This window comes from Cryptotermes secundus, unplaced genomic scaffold (assembly GCF_002891405.2).
Source record: "Cryptotermes secundus unplaced genomic scaffold, Csec_1.0 scaffold1876, whole genome shotgun sequence".
NCBI lineage: Eukaryota > Metazoa > Arthropoda > Insecta > Blattodea > Kalotermitidae > Cryptotermes > Cryptotermes secundus.
Window position 1 is genome coordinate 348,135 of NW_019739005.1, and position 18,689 is coordinate 366,823.

The following is an 18,689-nucleotide window of genomic DNA, read 5'->3' on the forward strand; positions in this document are numbered from 1 at the left end:
AGCATTTGAACCTTGCGTCTTCAAGAAATCTATTATGATGTCAAGTTCAGTTATCTGTGCTTGTGTTGGTTGTTTGCCCAGGGGTATGGGTATAAGAGGAATTCTGTTCGCTCTGATAACGTAAGCCCTTACTATAGGACGTATCTGCTCAGTTGTCACGGTACGAATATCTTCTCCTCGTATCTTCAACTGGAGTAGCACGTAAATTACTGGAATTTCCACTCCATCAATCACAATTTTACCTGTAACCCCTGGATGGTTTCGCAAATGCTCTGTTACATAGAGCAGCGTGACGTCTTCATATCCGCTTATATTCCGGTTTTGTGATTCACTTTCAAGTTTCTTCTCATAAACCTCATAGAGCTGAATTATTTCCCACAGATCCACCACCGTTAATGAATGAATGTCTCCCCCTTGTAAAAGTGCCACAGTCAATATAAAGTCTACAGAGATTCTCGTTCCGTTGAACGCAATTTCACCTGTCGCACCTTCACCCAGGAATTTCAAATACTTCAATATTTTACGCAGGTCTGTTTTCTCTTTCGCTGGCAGTTTATTTAGTTTATCTGTTTCATTGACGTAAGCATGTATGATGCGCCACAACTCTTGGGCCGTTAAATTCTTTACGTTTAGTCCATGTTGGGCCAGATAGTTTAGAATGAACCGTACAGATATTCTGTGTCCGCTGAGTATGAATGAGCCCACAGCGTTCGATCCTTGCGCCTTTAAGAAATCTATTATAGCCCTGAGTTCAATTTTCTGTTCTTCTGTTGGCTGTTTGCCCAGGGGTGAAGGTGTAGGAATGTATTTACTTATGTAGGCATCTATAATTTTGTATAACTGCTCGATAGTGACGTTACGAATATCTTGTCCATGTTTCTTCAACTGGTTCAGTACGTAAGTTACTGGAATTTTCACTCCATCTATGACAATATCACCCGTCACGTCTTTATGCTTCCGCAAATACGTTATTGCATAGAGCAGTGTGACTTGTTCATCCTTGCTTATATTCCGGTTCTGTGGTTCACTCTCAAGTTTCTTCTCATAAATCTCATAGAGCTGTATTATTTCCCACAGATCTTCAACAGTTAATGAATGTATGTCTCCGTCTTGTAGAAGTACGACAGTCAATATAAAGTCTACAGAGATTCTCGTTCCGTTGAACGCAATTTTACCTGTCGCACCTTCACCCAGGAATTTCAAATACTTCAATATGTTATCCAGGTCTGTTTTCTCCTTCGCTGGCAGTTTATTCAGTTTATCTATTTCATTGACGTAAGCATGTAGAATGCGCCACAGCTCTTGGGCCGTTAAATTCTTTATGTTTCGTCCATGTTGGGCCAGATACCTTAGAATGAACCGTATAGATACTCGGTATCCGTTGAATACGAATGAGCCCGTAGCGTTTGAACCTTGCGTCTTCAAGAAATCTATTATGATGTCAAGTTCAGTTATCTGTGCTTGTGTTGGTTGTTTGCCCAGGGGTATGGGTATAAGAGGAATTCTGTTCGCTCTGATAACGTAAGCCCATACTATACGACGTATTTGCTCAGTTGTCACGGTACGAATATCTTCTCCTCGTATCTTCAACTGGAGTAGCACGTAAATTACTGAAATTTCCACTCCATCAATCACAATTTTACCTGTAACCCCTGGATGGTTTCGCAAATGCTCTGTTACATAGAGCAGCGTTACGTCTTCATATCTGCTTACATTCCGGTTTTGTGATTCACCTCCAAGTTTCTTCTCATAAACCTCATAGAGCTGAATTATTTCCCACAGATCTTTCACCTTCACTTTCTCGATGTTTCCCCCGTTTATATTCACAGCCGTCAGAATGAAGTCTATCGAGATGCGATGGCCATCGAATTCAATTTCTCCCTTCGCGTTCTCAAGTCGCAGTTTTAAATACTTCAGAATTTTCTGTAAGATGTTTTTCTGGTTCTTAGACAGTTCCTTCTTGTGACCGTGGCCCTGTCTACCGCCGTCATCATGATCATCACCATCATCATCACCACCTTTCCCACCGTCACCATATCCAGGATTTTGACCACTGTGTTGCTTGCCTCCCGCGACGCCCGTTTCATATTCTGGGGCAGCTCCAACTTCAACGTTAATGGCCAATGCTGTGAAAGCGAGTAACAGCCAAACCTGTAAAAGCAGAAGGTTTGTCAGGATTGGAATATTCGCCCTGAAAAGGAGGCAGTAAGATCCTCCGAAACCTGTTGGACTACAAGATGTAGTATCCAAGAAGACTACAACCTAAATACATTGCAGTATGTTTACCCCATGGAGTTATTTCCACTCTTTCACTAAAGTGTAAACCTCCCCCCGTTTGTGAGTGATCTGCACCCCTCCAGGGTGGGAATGTAGGCGTTCTCTTCTGGACAGCACCCTGCCCCATCGGATGGAATGGGCACCCGGGGGTAAATCGCCGTTCACGTGTCGAGGATAAGAATGCGTGGAGCAGTATCTCCATTCTCCCATGCATGTTTATGGCGTGGTGCTTAATTAAGCACAAGCAGAGCTTATCTTATACTAGAATCCAGGCGAACAGCATGGCCAAGCAGGGACTTCGCCCCCTCCAGTACTCGGATGGCTCAGCCGAACTTTAGTAATATATTTCTTACATCCTTATAACATTCATTTGCATACAGGATGCAACTTCACGCTTCCGTATTTGCAATGGACGCATTACTTGATATACGTATGTTGAACCGTTATGCATATTTCTGGTTTATCTGATCCGAACTACAAGTACAACCCATCATAAATCTCTCTGAACTGTGATACCGCGAGAGGACAACTGTGAGGGCCTCGTTTTCCAATATTCGCACACATAAGTTGCAAATATGCCCGTCCTTGCTTCGAAACTTGTGCCTGTCCGTGCGCTTATTCATGTAACTACTTGAGAATCGCTAAACAGATTTTCATGAAATTTGTTATCCTGAAGTTTGTTGACCCGCTCCAGAATGCTATAGCGCAGGGATGAGAAGGCGACTCGTTCCCAGCGGAGTGCCAGTTGAACGGTTATGTACGCGTGAGTGCTGGGTGCCAGTAAACGTACGAGTAACGGGTATTGTCCTCTCAGGTTTGCCGGTCTGCTAAGGAATTCTCTAGTCTCGACAGCCTCTCTGGTCTAGTGGTCACAGTTCCTCGCTACAGATCCAGATATCCGGGTTCGATTCCCGGCGCTACCAGATTTTCTGGGAAATAGTGCATCTGGAACACGGTCCACTCAGCCTCGTGGGGATAATTGAGGAGCTATTTAAAGGGAATAGTGGTTCCGGTCTAGAAAACCGAAATTAACGGCCGTGGGGATCCGTTGCGCTGACCATGCAATACTCTCTATCCGCTAAAGTTAGCACTTATTTCGCCGACAAGCGGCGGTCGCTCGGTCAGTATAGTTTACTTGCGGACTAAAAACCACGGAGTTTATTTGTTTTTTGTTTGTTTGTTTGTTTGTTGATCTCTAGTCTCATGTTGTAACGGGTGTAGCTCCGGCAGGAGATGAAGCAACTTATGCAACAACTTCGCACTAACACCATCACGATTTCACTCAAGGTATTATTTGCTGTTCCTTAATACTGTGGTTATTATTGTAATATTCGCGATCTCCAGTATTCTCCTAATTTTGACTAAGTGAACTTTGTATAATGTTCAACAATGAACAGGCTGTGGTTGTGACGACGTGATGCAGGTTTACGCCCCCAAAATTCGGAAGTTGGAAGGCGAATAACTTTGGTGAGTGAGTTCTCCCACGTTGCGAGCGTTTTCTAGCCCAAACTCCCAAGAGGAAGCTCATCCCTGAAACAGGGCTTATTGGTCTGTTTCAGAATTTGGGAACCCACAAGAAATGGTACAGAGTTGCTGGGCGATTTTAGCTTTCACAGTTTCAACGGTACTCTTGACAGGAGCTTTCCTTCGGTTTTCAACATCCCATTTTTAGTTTATAGCTTCCACTAGCTGTTAGATTAGCAAACCCATTCCGCTGTAGCTAAAACAGCAAAAATTCCAGTAAATGTAGCAGATGCTACACGCTCTCCTCCCAGCAGGAATGGGCTTCGCAAAACTGTGACTGTCTGCTTACTCCCTTCTTGTAACTCTCATCTTACCTTAATTCTAATGAGCGATATACAAATTAGAATATACAAACTATAATTTTGCCTGTGGTTCTGTGTGAGTGTGAAACTTGGTCTCTGACATTAATGGAGGGACAGAGACTGAGGGTGTTTGACAACAGCGTGTTGAGGGGAATATTTGGACCGAAGAGGGATGAACTGACAGGAGGTTGGAGAAAACTGCATAATGAGGTTATTCATAACTTGTACTCTTCTCCAAGTATAATTAGAATGATCAAGTCAAGGAGGATGAGGTGGGGAGGACATGTAGCACGAATGGAGGAGACGAGGAATGCATATAGGATATTGATGAGAAAGGCAGAAGGAAAGAGACCGCTGGGAAGACCAAGGCGTAGGTGGGTCGAAAATATTAAAATGAATCTTAGAGAGACAGGATGGGATGGTATGTTGTGGTATGGATTGGATAGATCTGGCTCAGGATAGGGACCAGTGGAGGGCTCTTGTGAACACGGTAATGAACTTTCGGGTTCAATAAAATGATGGTAAATTCTTGAGTGGCTGCACAATTGTTGGTTTCTCTAGAAGGGCTCAGCTCCATGAGTAAGTGTTTCTTTTATTGCTAGTGGGGTGGGACTAAGTCCCTTGTACTGCGGCCACTTCTGGTCTATTGTACCAGCCCCAGATGATAGGTGAGGGTGATTGTGGAGCAGTTGGTGGAATGAAGATTGGCAGGGGAAACCGAAGTACTCGGAGGAAACCTGCCACAGCGCCATTTTGTCCACCACAAATCCCACTTGACCAGACCCGGGATCGAACCCGGGCCGCCACGGTGGGAAGCCAGCGACTAACCGCTTGAGCTATGGCGCGGCCTATGTAAGTAAGTAAGTAAGTAAGTAAGTAAGAAAGATCGCACTGTAGACCCGAATTCGGAACGTGATCAACTGGAATCTCAGCGTGGCTTTGTCTGTTCTGTTGTGTGCTTCAGTCCCTTGAGGTAAATGCCGGGAGAGTCTCTGTCAGCTCCCATCTCCATGTGCCCCGAGCTTCTGACAACATCGCCAAGCGGCCCACAAGACAACTGTCTGCTTGGTAAGTCAAAGGCATATTCGCCCCGATGCTTCATTAATTAAGCACCTTGATATGAAGAGATAAGGTGGAGTGGAGTTATAGCTCCACCATTCTTATCCTCGGCACTAGATGGGCTGAGTGGTCAGCTTTTCGCCCCGGCCGCTTTACCCAACAATAAATCACCCCCGATACCCACTGGGTGTGTGGGCCCCAGAACTACACATTCACTCACTCCCTCACTTTACAGAATCGCGCACGCATGCGTGTATATTAGATCCACATTAGAGATACTTGTATGAAATCGAAGAGGACGAGACGGTCCGGGCGTGTAGCATGCATGAGACAGATGCATACAACAATTTGGTTGGAATGCCTAACCTGAAAGTAATACTTTACAAGACATTGGGGCAAATGGGGAATAATATTAAAATGGATCTTATAGTAATGTGTGACAGGATGTGAATTGGATTCAGCAGGCAAATAGCGGTTTCTGTGAACATGGTAATGAAGCTTCGGCTTCGGTAAACGGCCGAGGGATTCTTGAGTAGCTGAGCGACCGTTACATATATAAGAATGATTACGTTCCAGGGAATTTATATGGATGCCTCCGTAACGGAGCTGGCCAAGGAGAATTATTACGAATGATCGTGAAATGCGAATTTAAGTTGACTTACCAGGAAATAAAGTACTCACGAAATTACGCTTATTTACGCTATTGCATTTTATTTGTAAGAAACTTGACGGGTACTCACTGTCCATGTTAAGGTGCCCATGTTGCTCAAGCGCTCTTCCTCTGCGAACACTGAAAGCTTGAAGCACGATGATTGCTCCAATGGGAGGACGTCCGTATTTAAGGGGTTACTTGCCCTTATCGCCAATTTTTGCGACACACACGAAGTTTCGTATCTACGAAAATAGGCAATATTTTCCCATGGGCGTAATTGCAGGTCAGTACAAATAGATAAACCTGCTGACTTGTATGAGAATTCAGCATTCACGTGTAAGGTCGTGATAATGACATGATAGACGGCAAGGTCTGGGGGAATCCTGTGGCTAGCCAGTAATTTAGCGGTAGATAGTGTCTTATGGGTAGACAAATTTAAAATGAAAATGACGTGTGAGATAGAGACATGTGATGGCTAACAAGATCCGGGAGTTCCACTGGCCGGGAAGCCACGAAGGATGGACGTATAGAGTCCAGTGTCGGAACATTTTTTATTCGACCCACCGCTCAGTCTCAGTGTGAAACTTCACGCAACTCCTAGTCTCAGAATCAGACTTCACGCACTGCTCAGTCTCAGAATCAGACTTCACGCACTGCTCAGTCTCAGAATCAGACTTCACGCACTGCTCAGTCTCAGGGTGAAACTTCACGCATCGCTCCTTCTCAGAATGAAACTTAACTCATACCCTGGTCTCAGGCCCCAATCTCAGGGTGCAATTTCACACACCCGTTTTCAGAGGAGACTTGCCTGTTACGTCAAGTTCGCCCTGTTGTTCATTCCAAATAGGAGATTCATATTCCCTGCGCCGTTTGGGGCCTATCTTCATTGGTTGCATCCTGCTGTGTGTTTCAGACATATGTAGCAGTTAGGTTAACCGTCTCACAACAAACATTATTGATATTAATGTTTTATAACAGGCCCCTTATTCCTGCCACATGTTTCGGCCGTGCAAGGCCTTCATCAGGCAGTTATACACAGGATTATATGCAATTACTGAACTACCGGTATGGATCCATACCAGTGCGACGTGTCGTATTACATACTGAGAGAAAAATTTTCTTGCCTGAAGCTGGAAAGTATTACAATTAAAATAAGATGAAAAATAAGATAAAATATAAAATGCATATAAAAATGGAATATTTTGAATTGTTTCATTTTGGTCCGTTACACTATCAATCACCAATTGTCAATAGAATTTCCGTCAAGTGCAACAATATATATTTTGGTCACTTATTTATCTCATCTGCCTTACATGTTTCGGTTCCAAGGAACCATCTTCAGAGGCACTTACAACAAATCATGAAAACACTGGCACAGCTCAACATCCACAGTATGTAGTTATTTGTGGAAACTATTACATATATCGGAGTGTAAAGCACAACACTTTCCAGTATCTTGAATGCAGGTATTGCACTTGCATCTAAAAAACCACCCTCGAACCGAGTCGTCAACGTTAAAATTTAAAGTTAAAAAACGTTCAAATAAAATATTCAGGCTCCTTCTTGGTGAATCGTCCCAATGGGGGGAGGCGTCAGCACGGGGTTGTGTGGGCTTGTGGTAGGGTGTATCTTACGCGAAGTGTATTGTGTACTACGTACACAATTTTAACGTTGACGACTCGGTTCGAGGGTGGTTTTTTAGGTGCAAGTGCAATACCTGCATTCAAGATACTGGAAAGTGTTGTGCTTTACACTCCGATATATGTAATAGTTTCCACAAATAACTACATACTGTGGATGTTGAGNTCTAAAAAACCACCCTCGAACCGAGTCGTCAACGTTAAAATTTAAAGTTAAAAAACGTTCAAATAAAATATTCAGGCTCCTTCTTGGTGAATCGTCCCAATGGGGGGAGGCGTCAGCACGGGGTTGTGTGGGCTTGTGGTAGGGTGTATCTTACGCGAAGTGTATTGTGTACTACGTACACAATTTTAACGTTGACGACTCGGTTCGAGGGTGGTTTTTTAGGTGCAAGTGCAATACCTGCATTCAAGATACTGGAAAGTGTTGTGCTTTACACTCCGATATATGTAATAGTTTCCACAAATAACTACATACTGTGGATGTTGAGCTGTGCCAGTGTTTTCATGATTTGTTGTAAGTGCCTCTGAAGATGGTTCCTTGGAACCGAAACATGTAAGGCAGATGAGATAAATAAGTGACCAAAATATATATTGTTGCACTTGACGGAAATTCTATTGACAATTGGTGAAAAATGGAATATATACCATGCCCCAAGATATATTAGGTTATATAAAGGTTGAATTGATTACATAAATATTAAAAATAATTATTTTTAAAATTATTTAAGCCTATTATGTATGGGAGGTAAGAATATGTATGCCAATTCCTTCTAGGTTCCATTGCTAGAGTGTAGAGTTGGTCATGTTATGTCATTGTAGATCTTTGTTGTTAGAAGCTTTCTACGTAGTAAGCCCAGTCGTGGAGCCCAGAGACAAGTTTCTGTGGTGTACGGGTTCTTACTGTGTGATGCCCTGGATGTGCATATTTCCGATATGCGTCGTTGTATGATCATAAAATGTGACGTATGCCCAACTCTACCCTCTAGCATTGGAACCTAGAATGAACTGGCATACATATTCTTACTCCCATACGTAATAGGCTTAAATATTAAAAAAAAATCATTATCTTTAATATTTAATATTTCTGTAATCAATTCAACGTTTATATCACCCAGTATATCTTGGGGCATGGTATATATTCCATTTTTATGAATTTTATATTTTATCTTATTCTTCATCTTATTTTAATTGTAATACAAGCTCGAGGCAAATTTTCTTCTGTTATTATATAATACACGACACTGCTTTATGAGGAGTTTCATAACTTGTACTCTTCTCCAAGTATGAATATACGTAGAATGATCAAATCAAGGAGGATGAGGTGGGCAGGGCATGTAGCACGAATGGGGGAGAAGCGGAAAGCATATAGGATATTGGTGGGAAAGCCAGAAGGAAGGAGACCACTGGGAAGACTAAGGCGTAGGTGGGTGGACAATATTAAAATGGATCTTAGAGAGATAGGATGGGGTGGAATGATTGGGTTAGTCTGGCTCAGGATAGGGACCAGTGGAGGGCTCTTGTGAACACGGTAATGAACCTTCGGGTTTTATAAAAGGCTGGTAAATTCTTGAATAGCTGCAGAATTGGCGGCTCCTCCAGAAGTGTTCAGCTCCGTGAGTAAGGTAAGATATAACACGACACGTCGCACTGGTATGGATGCACACCGGTAGCTCAGTAACTGCACTTAGTCCTGTGTATAAGGGCCTATGCAAAACGTTAATATCGAGAATATTTGTTGTGTGACGGTTAACCTAACTCCTATATATATATATATATATTTGCTGCACTCTCTGAAGAGGCTTCACCCCCCCCCCCCGGGNGGGCGGCAGCTTGAGGTCACGAGAAGCGCTCCACTCCGCTGTCACTCCTGTATTATACGATTCCAGCATTTGCTAGGACTGGCTGAGGAAAACCATAAATCTAATTCAGGACAGCCGATGTCTCGACCGAGACTCGAACCGAGCACTTCCCGAATACAAGTCTAGACTGTTACCGCTGCACCAACCCGTTCAGTAATTTCTGCACTGATGAAGTCGCAATTATGCCGTTAGCCTGCTCTCATGTGAGCCGGTGTAGCTCAGTCAGTATAGTTGCCCTGCTACGAGCTGTACCATATGGTTCGATTGCCGGTAAGGGGGCCACAGTTAAAGCAACCGGAATGTGAAGCTGAACACCCATCTCGCTGTAGTACCGAGCTTATGAATGAGTGGAGCTAAACCTCTATTCCCCAACACGACTTAATGGAGTTTCGGTTAATTATTCAGGGGAACAACTGCGCTTTATCTGCTTTTCCTATTTTATATTTGTTTTATCCTTGTATGGAGCCGGGTAGCTCAGTCAGCATAGGAACTAGACTACGGGCTGGACTGCCGAGGGGTCACGTTTCGAGTCCCGGTAGGAGCACAACGTCTTTGTCTTCTCGATAACGTCCAGACCGGCTCTGTGGCCCAACCAGCCTCTTCTACATTGGGTACCGGGGGTAAAGTGGCAGGAGCGTGAAGCTGACAACTCATCTCCATCTTGTGCCGAGATCAACAATGGTGGAGCTATACCTCAACTCCCGAATGGCGTGGCGCTTATTTAATTACGCCCAGGGACAAATTTATATGTTTGCGTGCCTGTTGCATTAGAACAGACGGATTTCCACGAAACCTGGTATGGAAATTGTGCCACTAGAGGTCATATTATGTTGTGCTCAATATCTATTTAGAATCTTATTGGAAATGTAAGGAGCAGCGATAGCTCAGTCGGTATAGCTACTAGCTACGGCCTGGATGGCAAAGGGACCTGAGTTCGAGTCCCGATAGTGGTAAGATTTCCTCCTCTTTACGTCGTCCAGACCTGTTCCTGGGCCCAGGGGACACCGAAGGCTCTTTCCCCGGGATTAAAGCGGCCAGGACGCGAATCTGATCACTCGTCTATTTACTACCATGCTCAAAGATGCGTGGATCTACACATCCACTCCCCCATACGCCTTCATGGAGTAGTGCTTAATTAGTTAAGCACAGGGACAACTTCACATTTTATAATTAATGTATGTGTTGGGCAGTTTTGGGGATGATTTTTTTTTTCATAGAACTCGACAGGGCCTCGATTGCAGCTCTTCCCACTGGAAACGTGCGCATGCGCATATTGAGGCGGAAAGCTTATGTTTGGTTGCACTATCAGCTGTTTGGCTTGAACGTGAGATAGGCTACGTAAGGCAAAATAGGACAAGTGGTTCCCCGGTTTAATGGGCAGGTTGTGTCTCTAAAAATGCTAAATGGGCAAAAGATAAAAAGGCAACCCGTCCGCCAATTAACTCGAGTGCTAAGTGTCTACAATTTCGACCTTCACAAAAAAAGTGTTATATGTGCCATGTGGTACCGTTGGTTAGCCTGTTTCGTTTAAACCTCATAGTTGAGAATAACTTGGTGGGGGAGGGACCCTTTCCCAAACTGTTGAGTTCTAAGGAAGACAGGTCTCCTATATAGTATATAGGACTTCGATCCACACAGCGGTGTCCGTGTCCTCTGAGATGCATCGCGTATAGTCATGTGAAAGTCAATCGACGTTTCTGAGGATCAGCTTGTTTACTGCCTGCGTCATGCTTTCTCTTTGCTTCGCTTACTCTTCGAACCTGAATATGAGAATGACGCGCTTCTCCGAAACTTCGATTGACTCACTGGATTACATGACGGTCTGTTGCCACGTCATGCTGTGAGTAGACAGCTGTATGCTGAAGGAGGCCTCTGGCATGGAGATGTTGAGAATAGAACCCAGTAGCGTTCTGATGCAGACCGAACAGCAAGTTATATCTAGCGCCATCTCACAAATGTTGGCAGTCGCAGTTATGAAGAATTGCAGGGGAAATTTCCCTTCTTCTGAAGTACATTATGTATTAGCTATGGAAACATGTGGAGGGATGGAGGTATAGATCCACCATTGTTGAGCTCGGTACTAGGTGGAGAAGAGTGGTCATCTTCACGTCCCTGTCACTTTACCCCCGGTAACCATTGGATAGGAGGCTGATAGGGCCCCGGAGCCGATATGGACGTTATGAAGAAGAGAAAATCTTGTCCTTACCAGGAATCGAACACCGGCCGTGCAGCCTGTAGCCTGTCGTTACACCGGCTGAGCTGTACAATTATTAAATATTACAAAAGTCATCCCAAACTGACAATGAGTCAGGAATTTTGTGAACTTTTACAGATTTTAAAGTTATCAGAATTAAAAATAACAACACGCTGACACGCGGCATACGAGGTGACAATGCAACTATTGTAACAAGAGTGTATACAGCTGATGATGGCGGAGGTCGAAAAATATAATCAAATATATGAAAGATGGCAAAAGGCGTTTTATTTAAGACAGTGGTTACACTTTCTGGTCACTGAACTGCAGCATCTGTTGTTAGGGAACACAAAGTGACGATTATGTATTTCGCGTCATTATCGTTGCTTATTAAACGCTGTCAGCCTTTGCAGTAGGGCGGTAGAGATAGTGACCTAATTCTGAATAGCCCCCAACTTTTTTCCCCTGGAGCGACTGAGGAAAACCATGAAAATTCTCACCATAATCTCTGATGTTCTTGAGAATGGAACTGACTATCTCAAGAAAGCAAATCAGGAACGTTACTTCTTGAGCCAAATTCATCAGTTATTTGGCCTTGATTTGTAATGCAGGAAATGTAAGATGAGGTATTAAATGCAAAACACGCAGTGCGGGAATAACAGTTTGTTCAGTGACATCAAATCAATATCTTTAATTCTTGCAAGAAAATGTTAACAGCCTGCTACTGGGACAATTCTTTAGACTTTACTTTCCATTTAAATCATACGTTAAGTACAGTTGTGCAATGGTACGTAACTTATCAGTGGTTACACTATTCAAGGCAGTGTCTTGTAGCGTCAAGACGCTTACAAAGAACTGCAGAGGGATCTCGTGTCCGTCGTATAGTATCTCTCCATCAGCACTCTCTCCAGCAGACTTCAGTACGTACTGCACGTATAACAGTGCAATGTCCTTGGCGTCAGGTGTCTCTTCCTTCGTGGCGTCGGTTGATATCTGATCACCTTCTGCTGCCACAGTTGAGGCTTCTTCAGCGCTCGAGATGTCATCTTCTGGAATGTCAGATCCTTCAACTGTTGCACTTGCCTCATCTGCAGGAGTTGAGGCTTCTTCAGCGTTCGAGATGTCATCTTCTGGAATGTCAGATCCTTCAACCGTTGCACTTGCCTCATCTGCAGGAGTTGAGGCTTCTTCAGCGTTCGAGATGTCATCTTCTGGAATGTCAGATCCTTCAACCGTTGCACTTGCCTCATCTGCAGGAGTTGAGGCTTCTTCAGCGTTCGAGATGTCATCTTCTGGAATGTCAGATCCTTCAACCGTTGCACTTGCCTCATCTGCAGGAGTTGAGGCTTCTTCAGCGTTCGAGATGTCATCTTCTGGAATGTCAGATCCTTCAACCGTTGCACTTGCCTCATCTGCAGGAGTTGAGGCTTCTTCAGCGTTCGAGATGTCATCTTCTGGAATGTCAGATCCTTCAACCGTTGCACTTGCCTCATCTGCAGGAGTTGAGGCTTCTTCAGCGTTCGAGATGTCATCTTCTGGAATGTCAGATCCTTCAACCGTTGCACTTGCCTCATCTGCAGGAGTTGAGGCTTCTTCAGCGTTCGAGATGTCATCTTCTGGAATGTCAGATCCTTCAACCGTTGCACTTGCCTCATCTGCAGGAGTTGAGGCTTCTTCAGCGTTCGAGATGTCATCTTCTGGAATGTCAGATCCTTCAACCGTTGCACTTGCCTCATCTGCAGGAGTTGAGGCTTCTTCAGCGTTCGAGATGTCATCTTCTGGAATGTCAGATCCTTCAACCGTTGCACTTGCCTCATCTGCAGGAGTTGAGGCTTCTTCAGCGTTCGAGATGTCATCTTCTGGAATGTCAGATCCTTCAACCGTTGCACTTGCCTCATCTGCAGGAGTTGAGGCTTCTTCAGCGTTCGAGATGTCATCTTCTGGAATGTCAGATCCTTCAACCGTTGCACTTGCCTCATCTGCAGGAGTTGAGGCTTCTTCAGCGTTCGAGATGTCATCTTCTGGAATGTCAGATCCTTCAACCGTTGCACTTGCCTCATCTGCAAGAGTTGAGGCTTCTTCAGCGTTCGAGATGTCATCTTCTGGAATGTCAGATCCTTCAACTGTTGCACTTGCCTCATCTGCAGGAGTTGAGGCTTTTGTAATACATTTATCTTTGTTTTTGCTTCCATTTTTACATGTTTGTTTTGTCACCCTTCTATCATCGTCGTCGTCATCGTCATCGTCATCATCATCGTCGTCGTCGTCGTCATGTTTCTTCGTCTTGTCGTCGTCATCGTCGTCGTCATCGTCGTCGTCGTCATCGTCGTCGTCGTCGTCGTCGTGTTTCTTCGTCTTCTCGTCGTCGCTATGCCTCTGGCTGCCCAGCGTTACCCCCTTGTGTCCATCAGGGGCAGGAGCAGCCTCCACGTGCTGATGCACAGTGAATATGGCGAATGCGAGTAACAGCCCCACCTGGAAGCAGAGACAGTATTGCTAATAATAGAAAGTCAACAAGGAGCTGATTTTCACACAGCTCTTCAAGAATGACTCGCTTTTTGTGGAATCTCATGATAATTTGTAGTGTCCACTGGACCCTGTCCGGAGACAGTACACGCCCTTACACTTCAATTCTTTAATATCAATTTTAATATTATTCTCAATCTGCACCACATTTCCCAAGATGTCTGTTTCCCTTAAATTTCCTAATACAATTTTATATTTCATACGTGCTATATTCCGCTCCCATCTCATCGTGCTTGATCAAGGTGACAAACAAAAACAACAAACTCCGTGTTTCTAGTCCGCAAACGAAATATACCGACCAAGTGACCGCCGCTTGGCGAAGTTAGTGCCAACTTTAGCGGATAGAGGTTGTTGCGTGGTCAGCGCAACGAATCCCCAGGGCCGTTAATTTCAGTTTTCTAGACTGGAGCCGCTATTTCCTTGAAATAGCTCTCAATTATCCTCACGAGGCTAAGTGGACCCCATTCCAGACCCACTACTTCTCAGAAAATCTGGTAGCGCCAGGAATCGAACCCGGACCTCTGACCACTGGTCCACAGAGGCGGTCACGTGTTAGTGTGATCAAGGTGGCACTTTTTGGCAACTCCAGGTATCCCAGGCTTACTGTAGTGCCATAAAATGCCTTAACCATTTGCCTATCAAGCCCCACTGCCTGCTAGAAACACGAAGGCTGCTTAGGGTACAGGCATATGCACACAAAACCCCGCAATACTTTCATCAGATAACCTTCAAACAATCACAGATATAGAACATGTTAAAGTCTGTTCTTTCCTATACACAGCGATACGTTACATGCAGCCGGGATAGCTTGGTTGGTATGGTGAGGAGCTTCGGGCTCTGAGGCCCACCCAGCCTCACCGGGGATAAAGCGGACTGCGCGTGAAGCTCACTACTCACTTCCTTCTAGTGCCGAGGTCTTCATGACGTGGTGCTTAATTAAGTAAACGCAGGGAAATGGCATCTTTCTAAACTCTTTTATTTCTTATTCGTAGTGGGATGAGACTGAGCCCACTCGGTACTGCGGCCACTTCTGGTCTACTGTACCAGCCCCAGATGACAGGTGAGGGTGATTGTGGAGCAATTGATGGAATGAAGATTGGCAAGGGAAACCGAAATACTCGGAGGAAACCTGCCCCACCCTCACTTTGTTCACCATAAATCCCACATGACCAGACCCGGGCTCGAACCTGGGCCGCCGCGGTGGGAAACCAGCGACTAACCAGCCCTCTGTAACCTTTATCTGCATGTTGTATTTGACGTCACATGTGGACAGAACTGTACGAGTACTAAGTGATCAAGGAGGAGTCGGTTTCTCTTGGCAAGTACCTCAAGGCGGTCTAATCGGATCATTGTGTGCACAGGCTTAAGTACATCTCCCTACTTTATATGAAGTTCATTAAACTTATTTTAAAAGCTACTTTACATTACATTTCTCATGAAATAAATGATAATAATAATTTTGGTTCTGTTCGAAGTGAATAATTATTATTTATTTATCTGTAGTTTCTGATAGGAACCTGTCAGTCGTTTCTGTTGACAGGTTATGTAGGAGACAGGCGTCTATCTGGAATCCACAAAAATGGGTGGTGGACGGGATAAGAAAAATGGCAGAAGAGGAAAAGAAACCCATTTTAAATGTCTGTGTATCTCGCCACTCTGTCCTTGTGAGATACTGTTGCTGCGATAGCAAGTACAGACCACTAAGACAGGCACTATTCGCGAAACACGTCATTTGCGCATTTTCATGCTTCGTGGATTTTGCTGACAGTTTGTTCTTGCAAAGTTGACCCCTGCAGAAGCATCACGGCACCGGAATCACAAGCTATTTCTCCTTACATTTTGGTACATAATCATCATACGGAAAAAACGTTGTACGTCTTGAGGAGGCCTTTAGTTCCTTAACTTGAACCTTCTGTTCCTACCTCACAGGAAACATACTGCACCTTATTTACAAACACCAACCTGCTAATGTTGTCTAGGGAAATATTCTCTGTTTGTTCTGATAATCATATAAAACAACAGACATGGAATTTGTGAGGGAAATGCAGAGTTCCTTAACTTTAAAGCTGGTGGTATGTATTGTATCGATTTAGGGGTAAGTGTAGACGGGGTTTGAATTGGATCTTGGATTTATTGACCACGTTAACACACGACTCTTAATTACACTTTTCAATCACTGACACACAGAAACTAGTGTTCTCAGTCTGTTAGAGTCTCCACTAACCGTTTCCTAGCAACGGTGTTTCACACAGGAAGTATAACAGTCTCACTGAATTACACACTACAAACATCACTCATAAATCTACTCTGCGCAGCCGCACTTTGCAACTAACTCTTCTCTTCACATCCTCTCGTACAGAACTTCACTGGATTCTTAAGTGACAACTGCCAGGCTGGCGGCCATTTCACACCAATCTCCTAGTCTTCTCTTCACAGACTGACTTTCAAGAAACTGGGTAGCCCCAGCTGTCTTCTTTATAACCCCTTTGCACGGACCGAGTGGAGAACACCTTTTCTAACAGTAAATCTGTTAGTGTAGACTCATGTTTACTGCGCCATTTGTTTCGAGGTCTTTGGCTAGCAGTGGGTTTATACGCCACAATATAGCTAGACTCTTCTTGGCAGAAATTTTGACATTCTCTCTAATAGTTTCACAAACTCTTATTAACATCCACCTCAGTGTCTAAATTGTCCAAAGCTGTGAACCTATTTGAGATTTCAACACGATACTGCTCTTTGCCCTCTACCTCATTTCATTTCTTGAGATTTATCCTCTCCATGTGAACTCCGTGTGCTGTTTGTTCGCTCACTGCCAGTCTTTCCCTAACCTTTGCCACCACCAGGTAGTGGTCAGTATCACAATCTGCTGCCCTGAATGATCGGACATCAAGTGTACTTGAGTGCCGTCTTCTATCTATCAAAATATGGTCTATTTGATTGTGTATCTTCCCATCAGGAGATGTCCAAGTAAATTTATGGATGTTACGACGTTGGAACATTGTACTTTTGACAGTAAGATTTTTTGATGTGGCAAAGTTTACTACTCTAACTCCATTATCATTACTAATTTCATGCAAACTCTCATTCGCATTCGTTGGTTTGAAAATGTCTTCCCTCCCTACTTTGGCATTGAAATCTCCTAACAGAATTTTCATAGGGTACTTCGGGGATTTATCAAATACATGTTCTAGTTCTTCGTAGAACCTCTCCTTTATGTCACAATATAGTTACCAAGATTAATGAGGTTGAGTTATAGCCTACTCTGGAGTGGGTGTCAAGTAAAGCAAGAGATTGCAACAGATCGCAGCAGCTGACGTAATTACCTTAACCAAAACATGCGACCCCCGTGCCACGAACCATTGAAACAATTGCGTTGTAAGTTACAAGGAGTAAGTTCCAATATACAAGTTATTCGAACTTTAATAATAAATTTAATATATGCACGTCTAGTCTATAAACATGATAGAATAAATGTATTTTCAGTATTGAGATATAAGAACGTGTAAGTTATTTAGGGGTCACGCGGTAGCGTAGTTGGTTGAGACATTATGCTACAAGCCGGAAGGTCGAGGGTTCAAGTCCCGATGAGGTCAAGTAGTTACTATAGGATTCTGACGATGGTGTATAACACACAGAGATATTGGGTTTTCGGACTTTATCCATCGTCCTGGTTCTTCTTAGCTATCTTGAAATCCAGCACGATGGATAAAGTCCGAAAACCCAATGTCTCCCCGATGAGGTCATTGGATTTTTTCAATTGACCTAACCCTTCCAGCCGCACTATGGCCCTGGGGTCGACTCAACCTCTACCAGGAATGTTCTTGGAATATTCTTGGGGGTAAAGGGCGGCCGGCACATAGGGCTGACAACCTTGCCGTCATCTGTGAGATGATTGTCTAGAAAATGTGGGAACCTCAACATCTCACAACCCTATGGACCTCCACGGCCTGTTACAGGGATATCTTTACTTACTTTACTTTTGTTATAAGTTATGTAGTTTGGGTTGAAAATAAAATGATATTACATGCACGAAGAGACATATAGACTCGCACTGTTTATAAGAGTCTGGTACACACAAAAATCAAATTCTTAACAGACCGTTCAGTGTCCTCTCCGCCAATACAAGATTTGATATCGGTCAAGGAATTTCGGACATGAAACCCGTGGACGAACGGACCTCCCGATAGTTTTGTACAATACATGCTGGCTACTTACTGTCCACGTGAGAGTTCCCATGTTGAGAGGAGCGCTTAGCCGAAGAGCCGGTCGGGACGTGCAGAGCCCTTATATGGAAGCAACGGAACTCCTAGCAGCGCCATTTCTGTAATTTACTTGTGAGGCGGGTGAAGAACGGTGCACTGCTTTACAAATGGTGGACATCATTGCGGGAAATTAATGGCATTGTCGTCGTTAGCAAGTCATGAATTTGTCAGCTGTACGACGTCTGCAATGCTGGGTCATCAACAGGCAATACTGTAGGCTACCGACTTTCCTGACACGTTTCTCGTCTTCTGCGATGCAGCGCCGTGTAGATATTGTATTAACCGATGTCTCGGAGGAACGTATCGCCTCCATCTTCAGGGTAGAAGAAAAAAGAAGAAAAATCCGCGAGCGAGGAACCAGCGTAGAGCATGTGCGGCACCGAAACGTCGG

At 44.1% G+C, this 18,689-nt stretch overlaps 2 protein-coding genes across 2 annotated transcripts in view; one reads left to right on the plus strand and one right to left on the minus strand.

Moving 5' to 3' along the window:
• LOC111871582 (INO80 complex subunit D) overlaps positions 1 to 5,139 on the plus strand; it is a 194,333-nt gene extending 189,194 nt beyond the window's left edge. The window contains exon 12 of the mRNA XM_033754313.1: positions 5,068 to 5,139. Within this exon, the coding sequence (XP_033610204.1) occupies positions 5,068 to 5,075 (8 nt within the window). The 3' untranslated portion in view covers positions 5,076 to 5,139. The remainder of the gene's footprint in view (positions 1 to 5,067) is intronic.
• Positions 5,140 to 12,181: 7,042 nt separating this feature from the next.
• LOC111871605 (dentin sialophosphoprotein) lies at positions 12,182 to 18,354 on the minus strand. The gene is made up of 2 exons (XM_023864825.2): positions 18,252 to 18,354; positions 12,182 to 13,985 (listed from the first exon to the last, which is right to left on the minus strand). The coding sequence occupies exons 1-2, from the start codon at positions 18,270 to 18,272 to the stop codon at positions 12,255 to 12,257; spliced, it is 1,752 nt and encodes a 583-aa protein (XP_023720593.1). The 5' UTR covers positions 18,273 to 18,354; the 3' UTR covers positions 12,182 to 12,254.
• Positions 18,355 to 18,689: the final 335 nt, after the last annotated feature.